The following is an 18,057-nucleotide window of genomic DNA, read 5'->3' on the forward strand; positions in this document are numbered from 1 at the left end:
AACCCTTTAACAAACCTGTACCCAAGTTAGCATGCCCTTTCTGTTATATACTAAGATCAGCTACTATTCACTGATATAAAAAAAACTCTACAGCTTCCTAACAAACAAGTTACTTACCTTTGGTAACGTCTTATCTGCTAGAGTCTATCTAGCCGCAGATTCCTTACCTTAGAATTACCCCTAGGCATCAGACTGGATTCTGAAGATTTTTGTGAGCAGTTCCCCTGCATGCTGGTAGGTGGCGTTGTTGGCTCTGTGTAGCGTTGTTGGCATCGTCCGCACCGGAAGTGGCTTTCAGGATGCCTATATAAGTGTCACCTGGGTGTGCTGAAGTCAGTTACTTTTCCCGACTTTTCATGCCAGGAGCGCAGAGCCACGACGTATACTGACCACTGGTGTGGAAAACAAGGGTGCTGAAAGGGGAGAGCCAGGTCTCTAGAAATCTGTCCGCAGAGCGGGGAGGATGGGTTGATCGATGAGAGATTTGCAGCTGGATAGAGTCTCTATCAGATAAGGCGTTACTGAAGGTAAGTAACTTGTTCAACTGATGGAGACAATTTTACACGAGGAAGTCCTGCAGGACCGAACAGGCAAAGTGCCCTTCCCTACAGACCGGACTGTCCAGGCAGAAGTGTCAGATGAACGTTTGCAGGGAAGCACATGTTGCTGCCTGGCAGATGTCCAGGACTGGAACTCCGCAAGCTAATACAGAGGTTGCAGCTTTAACTCTGGTGGAATTAACATGCATACCCTGTTTGTTTCGTAGCCAGCGCGTAGCAGACTTTAATACAGAGCTTGATCAATCGTGAGATGATCCACTTCTGTAAGGCCCGTCTTATCTTTGCTCAGATATACCCCACGAAGAGTTGGTCGTCCACCCGGAAATCTTTTGTGCAATGAAGGTAGAATGACAACACATTTTTGGTCCAGAGAGTAAATTTGCTCCTCTTCCTTGCAGGGATGAGGCATAGCGTAAAAAGTAGGCAGAGTGATAGATTGACCTACATAAATTGGAGCGTACATTTTCAGGAGAAAGGAAGCTTTCGTACAAGGCACCAGTTTGTCTGGGTAGATGGTCAGACAAGGAGGCTTCGATGACAAGGCCTGAAGTTCACTGACCCTCCGGGCAGATGTTACTATCTTGAAGGTAAGAAGCCTGAGAGGACAATTGAGCAGGGGCTCAAAGGGAGCACACATAAGGAGAGTGAGAATGAGATTGAGGTCCCACTGGGGCACAATAAAAGAAGGCGGAAATAAATGTAGACCTTCCAGAAACCTATTTACAATAGGAGATTTGAAGAGGGATGGTGATTAGGCAACCGCAGAAAAGCAGAAATAGCACTGAGATAGTCCATAAGAGTGCCCTGAGAAGAGCTCTGCTGGGCAAGGGAAAGGATGAACAGGAGAATCTGCGAAAGGGGAGCTGAAAATGGATCAATTTGGAGGGATTCCTGGCTGCCAAGATAACGTCACAGACCTCGGGAGGAAGGTCTAAAGCGGTCAACTGTCGCAACTCAATTTCCATGCAAGAAGGTGGAGAGTTGACAGGTTTGCGTGGAGAACCATTCCCTGTCCCTGCCACAGAAGATCCTCCTGAAAAACGGAGCCCGATTGGAGGACCAATGGACATGCTCAACAGCTCAGGATACCAGACTCTCCATGCCCAACCCGGAGAAACAAGGAAAACATGGGCCCTGTCGTTCCTGATCTTCTTGAGAACTCTGGGATGGAAACAGGTACACTCAAGATGAAATGCATCCTTCAGCAACAGCTGCCTTGGAAACTATAGCGCACAGAACAGTGGCGAACAGATCTAACCAAGGCTCTCCCCACTGCTGAAAGAGACCTTGCACCACCTCCAGATGGAGACCCCATTCATAATCCGTAAGGCACCTGTGGCTGAGTTCATCCGCTCTAGCGTTCAGCGAGCCCACCAGATGTTAAAACACCAGTGATATGCCCTGCTGTTCCAGCAGTGTCCAGAGACACAGGGCCTCTGGTAAATGGTCCACGACCCCACTTCGCCCTACTTGTTGCAGTACCACATGGAGGTGGTGTTGTCCGTGAATAGTTGCACTAGCCTTCCCTGGAGGGTACAAAGCCTTTCAATGGCAATCGGATCGCTCGGAGCTCGAACAAGTTGATGTGGAGTCCAGATTCCACCGGTGACAAAAGGTCTATGATCTCCACCTCTCTCAGATGGTCGCCCCATTTTAGGAGTGATGCATATGTCACTACAGTCAGATCTGGTTTGGGAAGGTAGATGGGTCTACCGCTGATCTAATTGCAGTTCGCAAGTCACCACTGCAGGTCCTTCACAGTTCCCTCCGAGATCTTGACCATGTCGGAGAGATTCCCCTGATGCTGAGCCCACTGGAACTTCAAGTCCAACTGCATACACCAAAAGGTATATGTCACAAGCAGGATGCAAGAGGCCATGAGGCCCAGCAGCCTCACAGTCGGTTTCACTGAAATCCAGTATAGAGGCTGAAACATCGGAATCATAGCCTCAATATCCTGGACTCATCGTTCAGGAGGATAGGCCTGAAACTGCACCGTGCATAGAACAACTCAGATGAAAGGGGGCGTCTGAGACGGAGTCAGGTGTGACTACGACACACTGATAGAGAGCCCCAGCAAATGGAGGCGGTCCACCGAAGTTTGGACGTGGGAAACAACGGCCTGTGGCAAACCCGCCTTCAACAGCCTGTCATAGAGCTAGGGGAAAGACTGGCAGCCCCTCATCTCCACAAATGAGCTGCAATCACCACCATCACCTTGGTGAGTACCTGAGGGGTGCTGGCTAGGCAAAAAGGGAGAACAGCGAACTGAAAGTCATGTGGCCAATCTTGAACCGCAGGTAAAACCTGAGGGTAGGCAGTAAGGGAATGTGGAAATATGCATCCTGAAAGTCCAACGCTACCAACCAGTCTCATGGATCCAGGGCAGACAAGACCTGAGCATCTTGAATTTCTCCTTCTTGATGAAAAAATTGAGAGCGTGCAGTTCGAGGATAGGATGCAGTTAGAGGATAGGATTAAGGTCTCGGTTCTTCTTGAGCACCAGAAAGTAGCAGGAATAACACCCACGGCCTACTTCTGGCATTAGCACTCTCTCTATGGATACTTGTGTCAAAAAAGAAGTCACTTCCTGAAAGAGAAGGGTTAGGTGGTCCTCCGACAGCCTGTCGTAAGTGGGTGGCATGGAGGGACGGGTAACCTTGAAGCGAGGGAGTATCCCCTTGAGACAAGCTACAGAACCCACCTGTCTGATGTTATGGACTGCCAGTGGGGAAGGTGATGGTGAATACTACTGCTCACTGGGTGCCCAGGATGGTAAATCATGAGACTAGGAGGGTTTGCTGTGTGTGTGTGTGTGGGGGGGGGGGGGGGTGGACTGGCCCAACCACTGGCTACCATGGGGCAGTAGGAACCCTGGCCCCGCAGGAGCTGAAATGTTTGCGCGCCCTTGTGGCCGAGTGGGTAAAGATGCAGTTGCAAGTCCCTTCTGTGGACACAAAATGAGCTAGGCGGATTGAGGGTGACGAGGGGTCATAGAAAGTCTCAAGGACTTGGCTGTAAAGCGATCCAGCACGCAATCCACCTAGTTGCAGAAGAGACGGGAACCCTCAAAGGACATGTCGATGAGTGAGGACTGGACATCCCCAGAATAGCCAGTTGTCCTCAACCAGGCGTGACGTTGCAGGTACATTGTCAACAAAACCGCTATGCCTAGTTAGTCAGTGGTTTCTAGTCAACATCTAATGGTGAACTTAGCTGCATCCCTCCAGTCGGCAACATACTGGGAGAGCATGGCCCGGCACTCCTCCAGGTCTTTTGGCAGCAACCGTATCCCACAGAGCATGGGAATAGCGTCCCAAGGCAAGCGGTGTTCACTGACCGCAACACCAGGCTGGTGGAAGAAAACATTTTGTTGCCTAAATTGTCCAAACTCTTGGGTTCCTGATCCAGCAGGGGAGTTGGGAATGCACTAGGATTTACATTGGAAGTGGAGGCTAGGACCACCAAGCTCTCCGGAGTAGGATGTTCGGTGAGGAATTTTTGGGTCCCCTGGAGCAGGGAGGTGGCGAAGGGCAACTGTTCTGTTCACAGAAGCTCTTGTACTCGGCTTGGACCAGGTCCCAAGCAGGACATCAGTAAGTGCTTCATTAAATGGGAGAAGCAGTTCAGAAGGGGACACACCCAGATTAGTCTTGACTGCCACCAAAGGCAGTAAGGTTCAGGACCTCAGCACCACCATTGCGAATGACTGTCCCTCTTCTATAGCCACGGTTGGGGGAGAAAACATGGCAGTATCTGGAGAAGTGTCCAGTCAGCTGGCTTCACCCATATCCTCACACCAGTCCAAGGAGTCAAGACTGGTATTCTTCAGGTTCAAGGGACCCCTCCAATTACTCTGAGTCCTAGCCCATACGAACAGGCTCAGGTCTGGAAGGCATGGCTCCAGTCGACAATGCCCATCTGGCTCAATGTCAGAGTTGGGGATGTGAAGGAGATGGCTCCGCCAGTGGGCACTGGGAGTGTTCACCTCAGGACCTGCGCCGGGGAAGGTTGAGATGACAACTCGCATGATACAGATCCATCTGTGGATCCTCGGGGCCTGACAGGCACCAGAGTATGGGCCCCTCACGAACCCACAGGGCTCAAAGGCACACCAGAGAGATTGTACCCCCAAATATGAAGCACAGAGCCTCATAAAACTCCTGAATCTGACTGGGGGGTGGCTGCTCCGACTCTCGAAAATGCAGAGAGGCGTGGAGTCGAACCAGGCACTGGCTCAATCAAGGAGACAGGCCTCAAGGGATGCTCCTTCGTTTCATCGGCCGACAGACGAGGTGAAGTCTAAGCACGCTGTGCTTGACGGACCTAGACTTACCCGAAGTGCCCCGTACTCTCTCACTGTTCCCGGGACCTTCCTCTCGATGGGGACCTCAAGCGTCGTGCATCGAGCCACCAGGAGCTTGAGAGATCACTCCCTCAATACCTTTGGATGCAACGCGCAGCAATCGGGACAGGCCTTTCAGTCATGATCTCTCTCGAGGCAACATAGGCAAACAAGCTGTGGGTCCGTCACCAACATCTGTCGGTGACAGGCGCCGCAGGGCTTGAAGCTGCCCTTCTTTGATGACATTTCTGACACACCAGGCGGTAATACCTCAAAAAGACTTCAACAAAACGTTAAAAAAAGTAGTAAAAAATTGACTATGGGGTAGCTCTTCACAGATCTGTGTCAAGATTCCGTTCCCCAGTTCAACTCTCCTCAGGATTCTGGCGATGCAATAAGGGTTCCACCTCTCGACACCCCCAACTCCTGCACTGATGGCACGGAAGGTTAGGGTGATCAAGTGAGGGAAGGGAAGGAAGGGGACAGCAGGGAGTAGAACCTGTAAAGGAATAAACACATACAAATACGAAACAATAGCAAGACAATGTCAGATAAGACTACTCTCGTACATTCTCACTAATAAGACTACTCTCTTGAATTCTCACTGCAAAGAAAGATCCCTTCAGGAAATAAAACTCCTTCTACTAAACTTCATATTAATAGCACCAACAATATTCTCACTCAGATATATACACCAACACCGAGCACCGCCCGTTTATTCACACTCATTCATTCATGGCATGACTGCATTAGAAGAAGTGAAAGACCAATCCCCCTTTTTCTGCGTGTAATAACTATTGTCGGAACATAGCTGCCTGAAAAAACCTAGGATAAACAGCTTGCTGTGTTCATTGGCCTCACACAGCGTATTTGAAAAGGTTCAGAGAAACACCTTCCCATAGAACTAGATTCCAAACTACATGTCCACTTCATACGGTTACGTCACCGCGGGAGGAAAGTCATTACAAAAGGATAGGAAAACAGACTTAGCCCACACACGTCCTTGAATATAGTCTCTGACCAGGCGTGAAGGTAAGGAAAGTTCAACCCTATACCCTGGAACAAATGGGCAAACGAGATCCTCGAGAAAGAAATGAAAAGAAACGAGACACTCCCCCTCCTACTGCGAGGACAACCACACTTAGCTGACAGTTCCCCACGATTCTCCTGGAACTCTGTTGTCCTGCCGTTGTCCGCAACCGGAACGAGGAACGATGCTAGGACGGTGCACCTGAAAAAACGGCAGAGACTGGAACCAGCTTAGTCTCTCACCGCGTCGAAGAAACGATGACGGGCTCTCTTCTCCAACGGAACTCTGGAACGGACTCTCAAATCGGAATTACGCACGACATCCTGTGCGAACGTCGGTCCTTATGACTACGCGACTCCTCCCCTTTCCGGTCCTTGAGCATTCTGGGGCTTGTAGGCCATGCAGGTGCGCACAACCCGATCCCTTACAATCTGTGCTGACTGGCAAAGAACGGACGTCAGCGTGCCTAGGTGGCACCAATATAGGCATTGCAATTGTCACTTCTGGCGAGGACGATGACAACTACGCCACACAGAACACAGCGACGCCATCTACCGGTGTGCAGGGATACTGCTCACAAAAAAATTCTGGATCCAGTCTGATACCTGGGGATAATTCTAGGGTAAGGAATCTATTGCTAGAAGTCTCTAGCAGATAAAATGTAAGGAAAAGAACATACTCATTAAAAAGCTCAGACAGTCAGTTATGGTGAAGTGTGCACTTATTATTCTCCCCAATGGACTGGTCAGAAATTCCCTTAACAAATGATTTTAAAGGCATACACAGCACGTTTTGTGACAAACTGTTCACTATGTGCTCTTGTTAAGTATCTCACAGGCAATAAAAACATATTTATTGCCATTTAGTACTCATAGCACAACCAGCCATTAGTGTGGCCCTCCTGCCCCAAGACCGTGTACTAGTAAGTATTCTGCTCATGAAAAACAGTATGAAGGAGGGTACCTAGAAGGCATGGGTCAGTCCTCTTCTATATAATGATGTTAAATTATGGCATCAGGGAGCTAATGCTCTTCTTAACCAGTCTAAGAAAAATCAGGAGGTTTTATTGTTTGGAGCAAAGAGAAAGACACTCATTTTGAATGTACATTCTTCCTTCAGCTGTTCTGTCACCTTTAGTCTCAACCCCCCCTCTCTTATTCTCCCTGACTCTCATTCTCTCCCTCACATGGAGGCATCTAAGTCACCAGAGTAACCGAAGGCCACAGGTGGTACAAGGCCTAGCCTGGAAAAGATTGTTTAGAAGTATTGCACAATCTGAAGAAGGTGTAGGAAAAAAGTCAGCCAGCCAAAAACGAAAAACCGGAATTGCCTCCGCCATGACTCCGGTTCTGCAACCACATGATCAACCTCACCAGCTGGAAAGGATTGGGTCACTAGGTACAAGAGCATCAGGAAAGATCTCTGTGCAGAGATGGTACTACAGAAACACCATCTACCGTCTCCATGGTGACCAGGGACCAGCGCTCCTTGATATGTGCTCATTGAGCTGTTGTGAAGGCGGTTGGCAAGGTGGAAGACTGGATTAATTCCTTGATCAAATCAAAGAATCTGCCGTATTATTCATGGACTGGTATAAACATATGGATAATAGTAGTTGAGGCATATCCTCAAGCCATCCTACAGCAGGGATTGAAAGATTTAGGGCAGTCACTTTAGACTTATGGAACAACTTGCTCAGCATAGAAAGCACCAGGTTCAGACATATGCCACATCTACCTATCTAGAAGCCAGGAAACATATGGAGTGTCACAATTTCATTGTTCATGGACAATACATTTCTGTGGTCCACTTTAGACACCATTCTGTCACTTTGTGCTGTTTTTGTAGATTTGGGGAAGGCGCACTGGAGAAGAGGGATAGGAATCTGAAGTGACTATCTGAAGGAAAGATTGGTCCAAGGTGGCAGGCTTCCACTTCCGGAAAAGTGCCCCAAAGTTGAGTGATCGGGAAGGCTCTGTTAAAGAGGGTTTGAGCTTGCAATACTGTAAGTTTAGCTGAATGGTTGTAGTGGTGTACAGATCGTCTCGTTCTGTTGGGGAAAAAATGCTGCTGATGGGTACAATTACGTTATTTCTCTGCTAAACTGATGCCCACCAAATCTGAAATTGCTCCACAGTTTAGTTAGTTATTTACCTGGTGTGGACCTGCATAAAGAACTCTGAATTGACTGTTCTCAAGTCTATAAGACTAACTGATAAATTCAGCATCATAAAAGGTTATCCTTAATTAAGTTTGCTTCGTCGTTTCTGTGAAATACCGAATACCCACATCCAGGATTGCATTCTGTGGACCACTCTAGTACTAGTCAAGCAGACTATTAGGAGTAGATGTCTATTAAAGTTCTCAGGGCATACTTTGTAGCATCTATACCTTGAGACAGCTTTTCTTAAAAGTTGTATGTCAGGAGCATAAAGGTCTCATTCACCATGCCCCACAGACAATGGGCCTAAAGGAAAATTTACAGGTGTAAATATACTTTTTAAACGTTTTTACTAATCACCATTTGAGTGTAGATTTAAACCTATGTGTATACTTACACATCCCTACTCCCTGGTGGAGACAGGATTTTCAAGGGAAAAGTTATTACAAGTAACTTTGTACATGAAGGTGGAGATCTCCGCCACCAAGTACAGGGAAAAATATTAAACTTTATTCTCTTAAAAATCTTATTAAACTATTTTCATATGAATATAAATGTAATATCATTTAAAATATTTATTAAAAACCTTAAACTTTTAAAATAAAAAAAGTTACAGCACTTTCACATTTTTATTTAGAATGCATTACATTTGTTAAAAAGTTGTTGCATTCATTTAATTCTTAACAAAAGTTAAATTAATGTTATTTTAAAAATATGTTTAATACATGTTAAAATAACATTCAGTATATATACTGTAATATTAAATTATATATATATATATATATATATATATATATATAGCCAGAAACTAGTCTGCGGATGTTTTATAGCCGACACATACCCCGTGAGTGCACCGGACCTTGGGAGTACCATGAACTCCTTGTTTTTGCTGTGTAATAAGTGGTTTCCACCACCACTTCCCGGTTGCACCCGCTGCGAGTTCGGCTGGCCCCAGGTGGAATACTGTGTTTTGGAGATAGATATAGAGATATATATATATATATATATATATATATATATATAGTATGAACCCCAATGTACCTCAATGTAGGCATAGACAGTTACCCGACCTTTTACCTACATCTGCCCTATCATTGTTCTACATAACTGGTCTGGAGCTGACCGACCTACCTAGTCAGGTGCTTACATGACTGTCGAGTGTTTTTCTCCGAAAACTAGCCTCATGTATTATGCATGAGGATTCTCAGTATTACAGCAGGATTATCATCTTCTGCATAATAATTATGTATAAGGGTCACCTCTATCGCCATCCTTGCCAGACATGCCCATAGTACACTTCTAGGTAGAACCCCTGAGGGTACCTTTCGGGTATACAAGCACTACATCTTAGCTGGGCAAACCAGAGGAAAAAAAGACTTCCATGCGGACATGCTGATGCGAGACGCTGAGGTTCCTGCACGCAGACACTCCAGCACGCAGAGGTCTGAAATAACTTGCAGGGTGTCTAACTCGAGACCAAGACAGGGTCCTTCGCTCTCCCACATCAGGTAAAGGAGTTGGCTCTATCCTAAAGGGATTCTTGGCTATACACCTATATACATGCTAGGTACATCTAGTTAGGGTTTGCATCACAGGAGCACGCATTTCTTTACTCTGCTGGTACTTATAACTGTAAATATCTGTTTCTGTCTTATGGTTGTTGCAGCACACGTATTTTACACTAGAATGACGCTGGCTCAATAAATGCTCATTGAAAACATCCTCATCGTTTATTCTGTGTATCTTTCCGAGACAAAGTAAGCACGAGTGACTGAGCGAAAAGTACAGTACCGTTTCCACGATCTCTGAGGGGTCAGGGTTGTCATGTTCGATAGTTGCCAGAAGCTATTTACTCCTTTGTAAGAGGGGCTAGTAGTGTCACTGTGAGCTAGTTGGACTAACGGACTAACATATCCTACGGGGGTGTTTGGAATCAGGCTGGACACCAATCCCTTAGTTTATGTAGTCCAAATGCACAGATCCTATATAGATTTGTAGGAACTACACGACATGGCACTGCCAACGTTGGTTTGGTTCTTATTTAATGGCCAAATCAGAGTAATTCAGTCGTGCTTTTCTAGGAGACACCTACTCACATTTACCCAGAGATGTGTTGAGTGGGAATAGAAAAAAATCTACCACCACTGACTAGGCATATCCTATGTATTGGCTGAAGGTTTATTCAAGCTTGAAGGTGTGTACTTCCCGACATTTTGCATAAAACCTTCTCATTTTCCTTCAAAATCTTTCAACAGTGTCTGTCAAAGAACACTGCACCAGCATTAAATGTGAATGCAGCAGGGGATGGGGAGCAGGAAGGTGATATAAACATTTCAGAAAATATCAGAAATGCACATTAAAACTAGCAGAGTTTGGAGCCTCAGCATTAGGTGGGACTGTAACATTCGTGATTGAGGCACACAAGTCATTCAGGACGGAGGTATATTCATGGGTTAAATTCCCACCTGCAGATGCATACACGAATACATTTAATTCTTACACCCCGGATGAAACACCGGGAGAATATCGTCCATACGAGGACATTGAAAATCCGCTCAGTTACCAGGAGCATATAAACTTGTTTAAAGGTGCCCTCCCACCCACCACAGATAAAGTAAGACTGTCTGCTGAGCAGAGACAGAATGACTTGGCTGGTACTAGCAGCTTAAACATCGCATCCAGACGTTGACACATTGTCGATAGCAGACTTACGTCCACTTCACAAAGTAATAATAAAACTATACAGAAATAGGACACAGTTCATTATGAGAACACTCACACTTCAACTGACTAAAATCACCCCAGCCGCTCAACTATAAGGAACTGCAACTAAAATCACCCCACAAACCCTGAACGCGGTAATGGGAAGAATGCCCACTAAAGGTGAACAAATATCCTTCTGGACAGCACAGAAAATAGCACAGTCAGAGACAGTGTTTCCACACACAGGCCCAAAGGAAAAACACAGAATACTGACAATCTTCTTGCCAATGGGGATAGCCCCACAATGAAGGATTGTACCCACTTGGGGTACAGTTTTCGCTGCCATCTATACCAGAACTCATGGTGTCACTTCAATAGCAGTGATACCTGAAGTATTAAGACAAATACAGAAAGAGTATGGAGCAGAACCTTCTATGAACTTGGGGATGACATTTTTGGGACATTTTTCCCCAGTATCTACAATTATGTTAGCTAAGAGGAGGCAGCAGCAGTAGATATATGTCAATGCCTGAGGGAATGCACTCCTGCACAACAGGAGCAAGAATTACCAAAAATTATCAAAGATGCATACACTGAATTAGGTACTTATAATTTGGGAGCCTGAGCTATAAAACCACAAGTAATGTGAAGTCCTGAAAAGGAAAACACCAAGCAAGCACCCAATTCTTCAAAAAAGAAATGGGATAATAAACAACAAAAATAGACAGAATAGATCACAATCAAGTGGTGGGTCTCCTTGACAGGAGCCCTCCGAAAGGAGGTATAACCTTAGAAATCATGATAACATTAAAAAACCTGGCAGGTATCAGGATATTGATACACGTTTCTCTCGTTCCTTTCAGGGGTCATCAAAAAACTCTGAGAGGGAAGGACAGTCAGAACACAGATCAGAAGAGCGAACAAAGTCCAGATATACACATCGTACTTCGGACTACAATATCAAAAAAGAAGATAAACCAAAATCAAAACCTCAATTTAAAAAGAAGAAAGTAGCTGGCCTTAAGATAAGAAATGCCCAGGCTGCTGAGGACTTAACTTCTGAATGGGGAATGGGCTCTGATTATGCTAGAAAGCGCAGCAAAAGTAACAATAGCTAGCCAAAATCTGATGGAACTTCTGGTGACAGTGGAGTTGAATGAACATATCACAGTGGAGACACCCGATACTAGGGTAGGCGTCCCACACCGTTATACAAAATAACACTCCAAATGGAGGGGGACAAACCCAGGATGGTTAAAGGCCTCTTTTGGGAGAACCTGAGTTTTGGATTTGACATCCCTTTGGCTGCAAAAGATTGGCCACCTGAGTTTGTTATGGAATGCCCAAAAGGCGAAGCAGTAATTTTACCAGCTTTCTCTGACCTTGTTCCAGAATCACTGAAATATTCATACTCGCAGGAGAGGGCGGTAGCACTTGCTCCTGCACCCTACCGCAATCATACAGGGTGGGATGCCAAGTCACCTCACCATGAAATTCCAGTAAAAAATACTCCATTTCCACAGAGACAGTACCCAATAAAACATGTCAGGGAGATTTTAGATCAACTTGAATACCAAGGTGTAATCGAGAATTACACCTCTTCCATGAATAATCTTTTGGTTCCCGTAATGAAACCCGATAATTCATATCATCTAGTTTTAGACTACAGACATTTAAACAGTACAAAATGCACACAGTGCCGCATTAATGAATAACATTGTGCAGAAAGAATACAAAACACTAGATACCTCAAATGGATTTTTTTGCCAAAATATAGCACCTGAGAGCATATATTTGACAGCATTTTCGGCCCTCGGCTCTCAGAGCCAATTCTGTAGATTGCCCCAAGGGTAAAAGAACAGCCCTGGGATGTTCTCAGCAAGAGTAACAGAATTGCTACAAACTTTTGATGAGGAGGCATTGTCCCATGTGGATGATATCTTTCTGATGGACGATTAATTATTGGATCATTTGACCAGGGTGCACAACATAATTTTGGAGTTCACCTCAGAGGGCTACAAATTTAACTTTAAAAAAATCAAAAATTGCCCAGCTCAATGTACTATTTTTGGGATATGAACGCTCAAGTGAAAGAAAAAGCATTGCAGCAAAGACAACCTTTTGACAGAACATACATTTTGGATTACGCAGAAAGGGTAAAACCGTTCTAAGACTTAATTTGACCGGATTTCTCCGTTCAACATTGGACACAAGAACATACAGAAATGCTTAGTTCCCTAGAAGCTGACAAGATAGCTTCTAAACACCTACACACGTGTAAACACGACAAATTTGATGATCCGTATAGTCGCTGGTCACACTGGGTACACAAACCTAACCTTCAATGAAGGTGAAGCTGTACCCATTGCATACAAATTTAATTTGTCCAGAAACCCTGAGATGCGCTTTGCATCCACTGAAAAGATGCTAAAATCAGTACAGACTGCTGTAGTGAGAGAAAGAGCACTGGCTCAGGGGAAACAAATAATTGTCATGACTCCAGTAACGGCCTTGGAGGCTGTTACAAAAGCTAGTGTTCCGAACGCAAAAGCACTGCATTTACAATGGATACAATGGGCAAATTCTCTTACTGCAACAGATGTAGACTATAAATTTGACTCTACACTGAAAACACAAGCATTTCTGCAGTACGAACAAGTATATCCTCTCCTGAATTAAATAATGCCGTTAGATCAGTATGAACACTTAATTTACACTGACGTATCAGTTCAGCCAGCCATAGAAGGTGAACAACATTAAAGCGCAGCATGCAAGATTGTAAAGGGTCGTATGCGGGACAGCCTAGCAAGACGCAGTCTCTAGGAGATTGCACGGCTCATCTGGCAAAACTAAAAGCCCTACTACTGGCACTAAAGAATACGGATCACGAATTCCCCACACTTATTGTGTGCGATTAATGTTATTGTGTCCAGTCACAAAAAGAATCTTCACTACTGGGGTCAGAATGGATTTAAAGATTCAAAAGGTCGCACAATAAAGCATAAACTGCTTTGGGAAGAAGTGGAAGAGCTGGAAAAAGGCTTGCCGTGGGTGCACGCGATTCATACGCTAAGTCATCAATGTGTTGGCGTGAACGTAGAAGGGAATTCATTGGCTGATGAAGCCGCCAAGGCGACAGTGAGAACATCTGCCGTAGCTGCAATCACTCGTTCTCGCACAAGAGTAGACGGACAGATAATGGTAGCGGTCAATGCTTCACGCAAAAACAGCATGTCCTTCTTAAAAGGTTTCCTCCTAAAGTACTCCTACAAGGTAGATGCAACAAATATTCCATATGTTCAAATTCCAGAAGTGGGGGATAGAGTAATACCAAACATGGATCGCAGATTATATTTAATACTAGCTGCACACAAGGGTCTGGGTTCAGCACACACAGGTATCACTGCGACAGTTTCATTACTAAAACAACGTTATTGGTGGCCAGGACTTACCAAACAGACAAAAGCCTTAAGTGTGACATCTGTCAGCAGATGAAGGGTTCCACCTTAGCACGTCAACCACAAACACAACTACTGATTTCAGATAGACCTCTCACATGTGTGTATTTGGAAAACTGCACTCCCTTAAAATCTGATGGGGGCTTACAAGTACATCTTGGTGGCAGTGGATTCATGCTCTAGATTCCTGTGGGTTTGGCCGCAACGCTCGGCTGATGCCCAAACTGTTATAAAGGATTTGCGAGTCTTCATAGGGACATACACGATTTGCACATTACATTCTGACCTTGGCCTCAAGTTCAGCTTTCGGGCTTACAAGGAAGCCATGGGAAGTTTGGGTGTGGCATTGCGGTACTCCTCTCCATATCATCCAGAGAGAAATTAGATTGTGGAAAGGAAAACCCGGGACTTAAGGAAAACCTTAACAGCAATGGTATTAGGCTCGGGTGGCAAGGGTATTGGGCTTGGGTGGCAGTTGGATCAATCACCTATATGAGGTTAAGAGGGCACTTAATAACATGCCAAGAAGTTCCCTGGGAGGCCATACTACTTACAAGGTCCTGTTTGGGACTTGGATGTGGGTACCCGACCTCGATGGTGGCAGCACAGTGGCGGATGAAAAAGCATTTGACATTAATTAACATTTGCCTGTTTTACAGGAACTCAATGAATTCCGGGCATTACAGAGCAACGTCCAAGTAAAACGACCTGCCACTGGAGAAGTAAAAGCAGTTTCGGCAAGACCTGCCTGGGTCCCAGAGATTGGGGATCTGGTCAGAGAAAAGATTGTGGACAAGAAAGAATTTGGGCCATCATACAGAATGCCTGTACCTCTCCTGGCTGTCGAAGGAACAAGAACAGTACATCTTCTGCCTCTTGCTGGCAAGAAAGAAAAGAGATTAGTCTCCATTAATCTGATCAAACCACACTATGTGGCCAATACTGAATAGCAGACCATGTGAGATCCTGGGTAGCCACCTATATCCTCTCGCTACCATACAGGATAATCAGACAAACACTATTAACATTTAAAGATTCTACTTTATGAAATAACGGAGTTGCCAACAATGGAATGGAACTAGCACCAGTCAAAATTGAACAAGAACAAAATACAAATGAAACACAGATTTCAATTCGGCCGAATACCGACATATATGTGAACGTGTCTCAAAATAAATTAACCACCAGTTCAACAAAACCTGCAAAGCTACCAAAGATAGATCAAACAGCGTCTGGCTACTTAATAGATTTTGACACCTTCTCTCTGGATCGGAGGTAACCTGAGTCACCGCCAGCTTCTGTTTCCCACACAGAAAAAGTATATAACATCTACCTTTGCCTGAAAAAGACTTACTTTGTTTCTCCATGGCTATAGCTCTGGATTGCAATTGGTCTACTGTTCCTCGCCATCTGGATAGGTATAGTGACTGTCTTTTTCCTGCATCTGAATGGACATTTTCTCCCAGAATGCTCCGCAGTACAACATGTGAACTTGGTCCTGAAACCTCATACGTCATCTCATAGGGAAAGAAGAGACCTGTCCTTTGAGACCATTACAGCAGTTCCGGTTCTTGAAGGAATAGTTTGGGATAGGGTTTCATATGATGTATTAGGTTCCACTGAACTTTTGAAAATACCACATGTATTTAAAATTTCTTTGAATTATATCACCTCTAGTACATTCTCTGATAATTGGGACTTTGAAACTGTAAATAGCATGCTGTCTGATTCAGAACAACGTACTGCTTTAAATGAAAAAATGAATTTTATGATGATGCATCTGATTTTGACACCATGTATTGTTACCAACACTAGGTTATCATTTCTTGCACAAGACGAGTATTCCACATAATGTTTTTGCTTACCATCAATGGGAACATTGCCCAAAACCACCAAAAGGTAGTTCACAAACATTTGCACAAAAGTTTGAATATTTTTCTGGGTTTAACACTTCAGACCCGACCTCATATTATACGGTTGCACCTACGTCTGCCGAGAAAAATATGCTCACCAACACAAAACAGATATACTCTGCTTCCTTTAATTCCCAGCTGTCATTATGAGGTTTAGGTGTTTGGAGGGTCATTATAGAGACAAAATCTGTCTGGGGGACTAAAGATTGGCAAGTTCAGGGAACTGAGGCGTTATTTAGAGCATCCCTCAGCAAATTATCTTCCTCAACGATACTGTACAACAGACTTCCTGAGTTGGACTAGCCAAGTCTAAGGACTTGAAACACCTCGAATTCCCTCAACTACACACTTTGAGGGGTGGCAGAATTATAGATCACGTAGTGAGAATACACTGAATGACAGTATACCTGAAGATTCATAAAATTCGAGACCCCAATTGGAAGGGATGGTTAGTTTGGCCTAGCGACACAAATGGGTGTCAATCACGATTCATGGGTACCACCGAAGGGTTTAGTATCCATAGTCCTGACCAACACTATGTAAAATGAGAACATCTGGGGGTGGTGACATCCTACAGCGTTGGGAAGTTATGCCTAGAGTGGCTAAGAACCTCAACACTGCCCCAGGTAAAACTCTTGTTCTCACTATCAAATGAGAAGGATGTACAGGATTTTTTGCTCGATCCCGGGAAACCACGTCGTAAACGCTTTTTGTACGTCATTTACAAATCCAAATCCAAAGAGGCTTTATTTCGACAAAGAGCATGCCTTAAAAAGCAATACATATACACACTTAAAAAAAAAAAAAAAAAGAAAAAAAGGAGCCAGTTCATAGCAAAAAAATGCATACAATTCATAGTGCGAAGGCGCCAATAAATTACATAAAAAGGTACATTGTAAAACCAGGATTAAACAAGATACAAAAGCCTATTTGATCTGATCAGCCACGCCCAGCTTTAAAACTTTGCCAAGCCACAGTCAAAAAGGGGCCGTGAATCCGTTTTCAAAATTCGCAAGGCCTCCCTGTGGTGTCTGGTGTCCAACTCTCTACAAAGAGGTTTCATCCACCTGCGACGTGGAGCTTCATAAGCAGGGCATTCGAATAGGAAGTGGGGAACGGACTCTATCCTGGTCATACAATGCGGACAAAAAGGAATCGTCTGGGCCGGGGCCTTCCACCTAGCAGTTAAATCACCCACGGGAAGTGTTCCTACTCTAAATTTAAAATACAATGCCCTGTCTCTGGGTTTTGATATAATATCAAGGTAGGGCTCGCAAAATGGGACCTCCTTCACTAAAAGAAATTCAGCAGTGGACCTACATTGTTTGGGATTAGTGTTTCGCCCGTCTAACACCCATCTCCAGTACAGTTTTTTCAAGACAGACTTGGGGGGAGCAGTTCTTAACTGCCAAGCTTCTTCTAGACCCAATTCTACCAGTAGTCGCTTAACTTCCCTCAACCAGCTAATTTTGGGCCAACCAGGCATCGATAGGACCTCTTTCAAACCGTCTGCGTAGCTGGTCAGTTCGGGGACTCTCCAAATGCGAGCCCAAAGAAGGAGCGGACGCAACCTTGCCTGATCACTAATGGGACAGCTACCCATGTCAAGCAGTAGTGGTAAGGTTGGAGTGCTATATGGGAGCCCCATTAAGTCCTTGAGAAATGTATTTTCTGAACAAGACAGCTGGTCCACATTTTGCGCACCCCAGAGTTCCGCCCCATATAGCGCCGCACTCACGCCTCTTGCCCTATAAGTATCAAGTACCGGAGCAATTGGTTTAAGGGAGGAGGCCCGTTGTTCTTTAAGTAGTGCCCCCGCCACACTCTTATGGCTCAACAGCATCTTGTGGAGGTGGCAATTCCATCTCATGGTATCACAGAGGCGAA

General features: G+C 44.9%; 1 protein-coding gene across 1 annotated transcript in view; it reads left to right on the forward strand.

Annotated features, from left to right (window-relative positions):
• The window catches only part of LOC146856476 (uncharacterized), a 146,542-nt gene that overhangs the window by 121,537 nt on the left and 6,948 nt on the right, over nt 1-18,057 (forward strand). The window contains exon 3 of the mRNA XM_085651260.1: nt 13,764-14,072. Within this exon, the coding sequence (XP_085507386.1) occupies nt 13,764-14,072 (309 nt within the window). The remainder of the gene's footprint in view (nt 1-13,763; nt 14,073-18,057) is intronic.

This window comes from Triturus cristatus, chromosome 4_1 (genome assembly GCF_964204655.1).
Source record: "Triturus cristatus chromosome 4_1, aTriCri1.1, whole genome shotgun sequence".
NCBI classification, from domain to species: domain Eukaryota; kingdom Metazoa; phylum Chordata; class Amphibia; order Caudata; family Salamandridae; genus Triturus; species Triturus cristatus.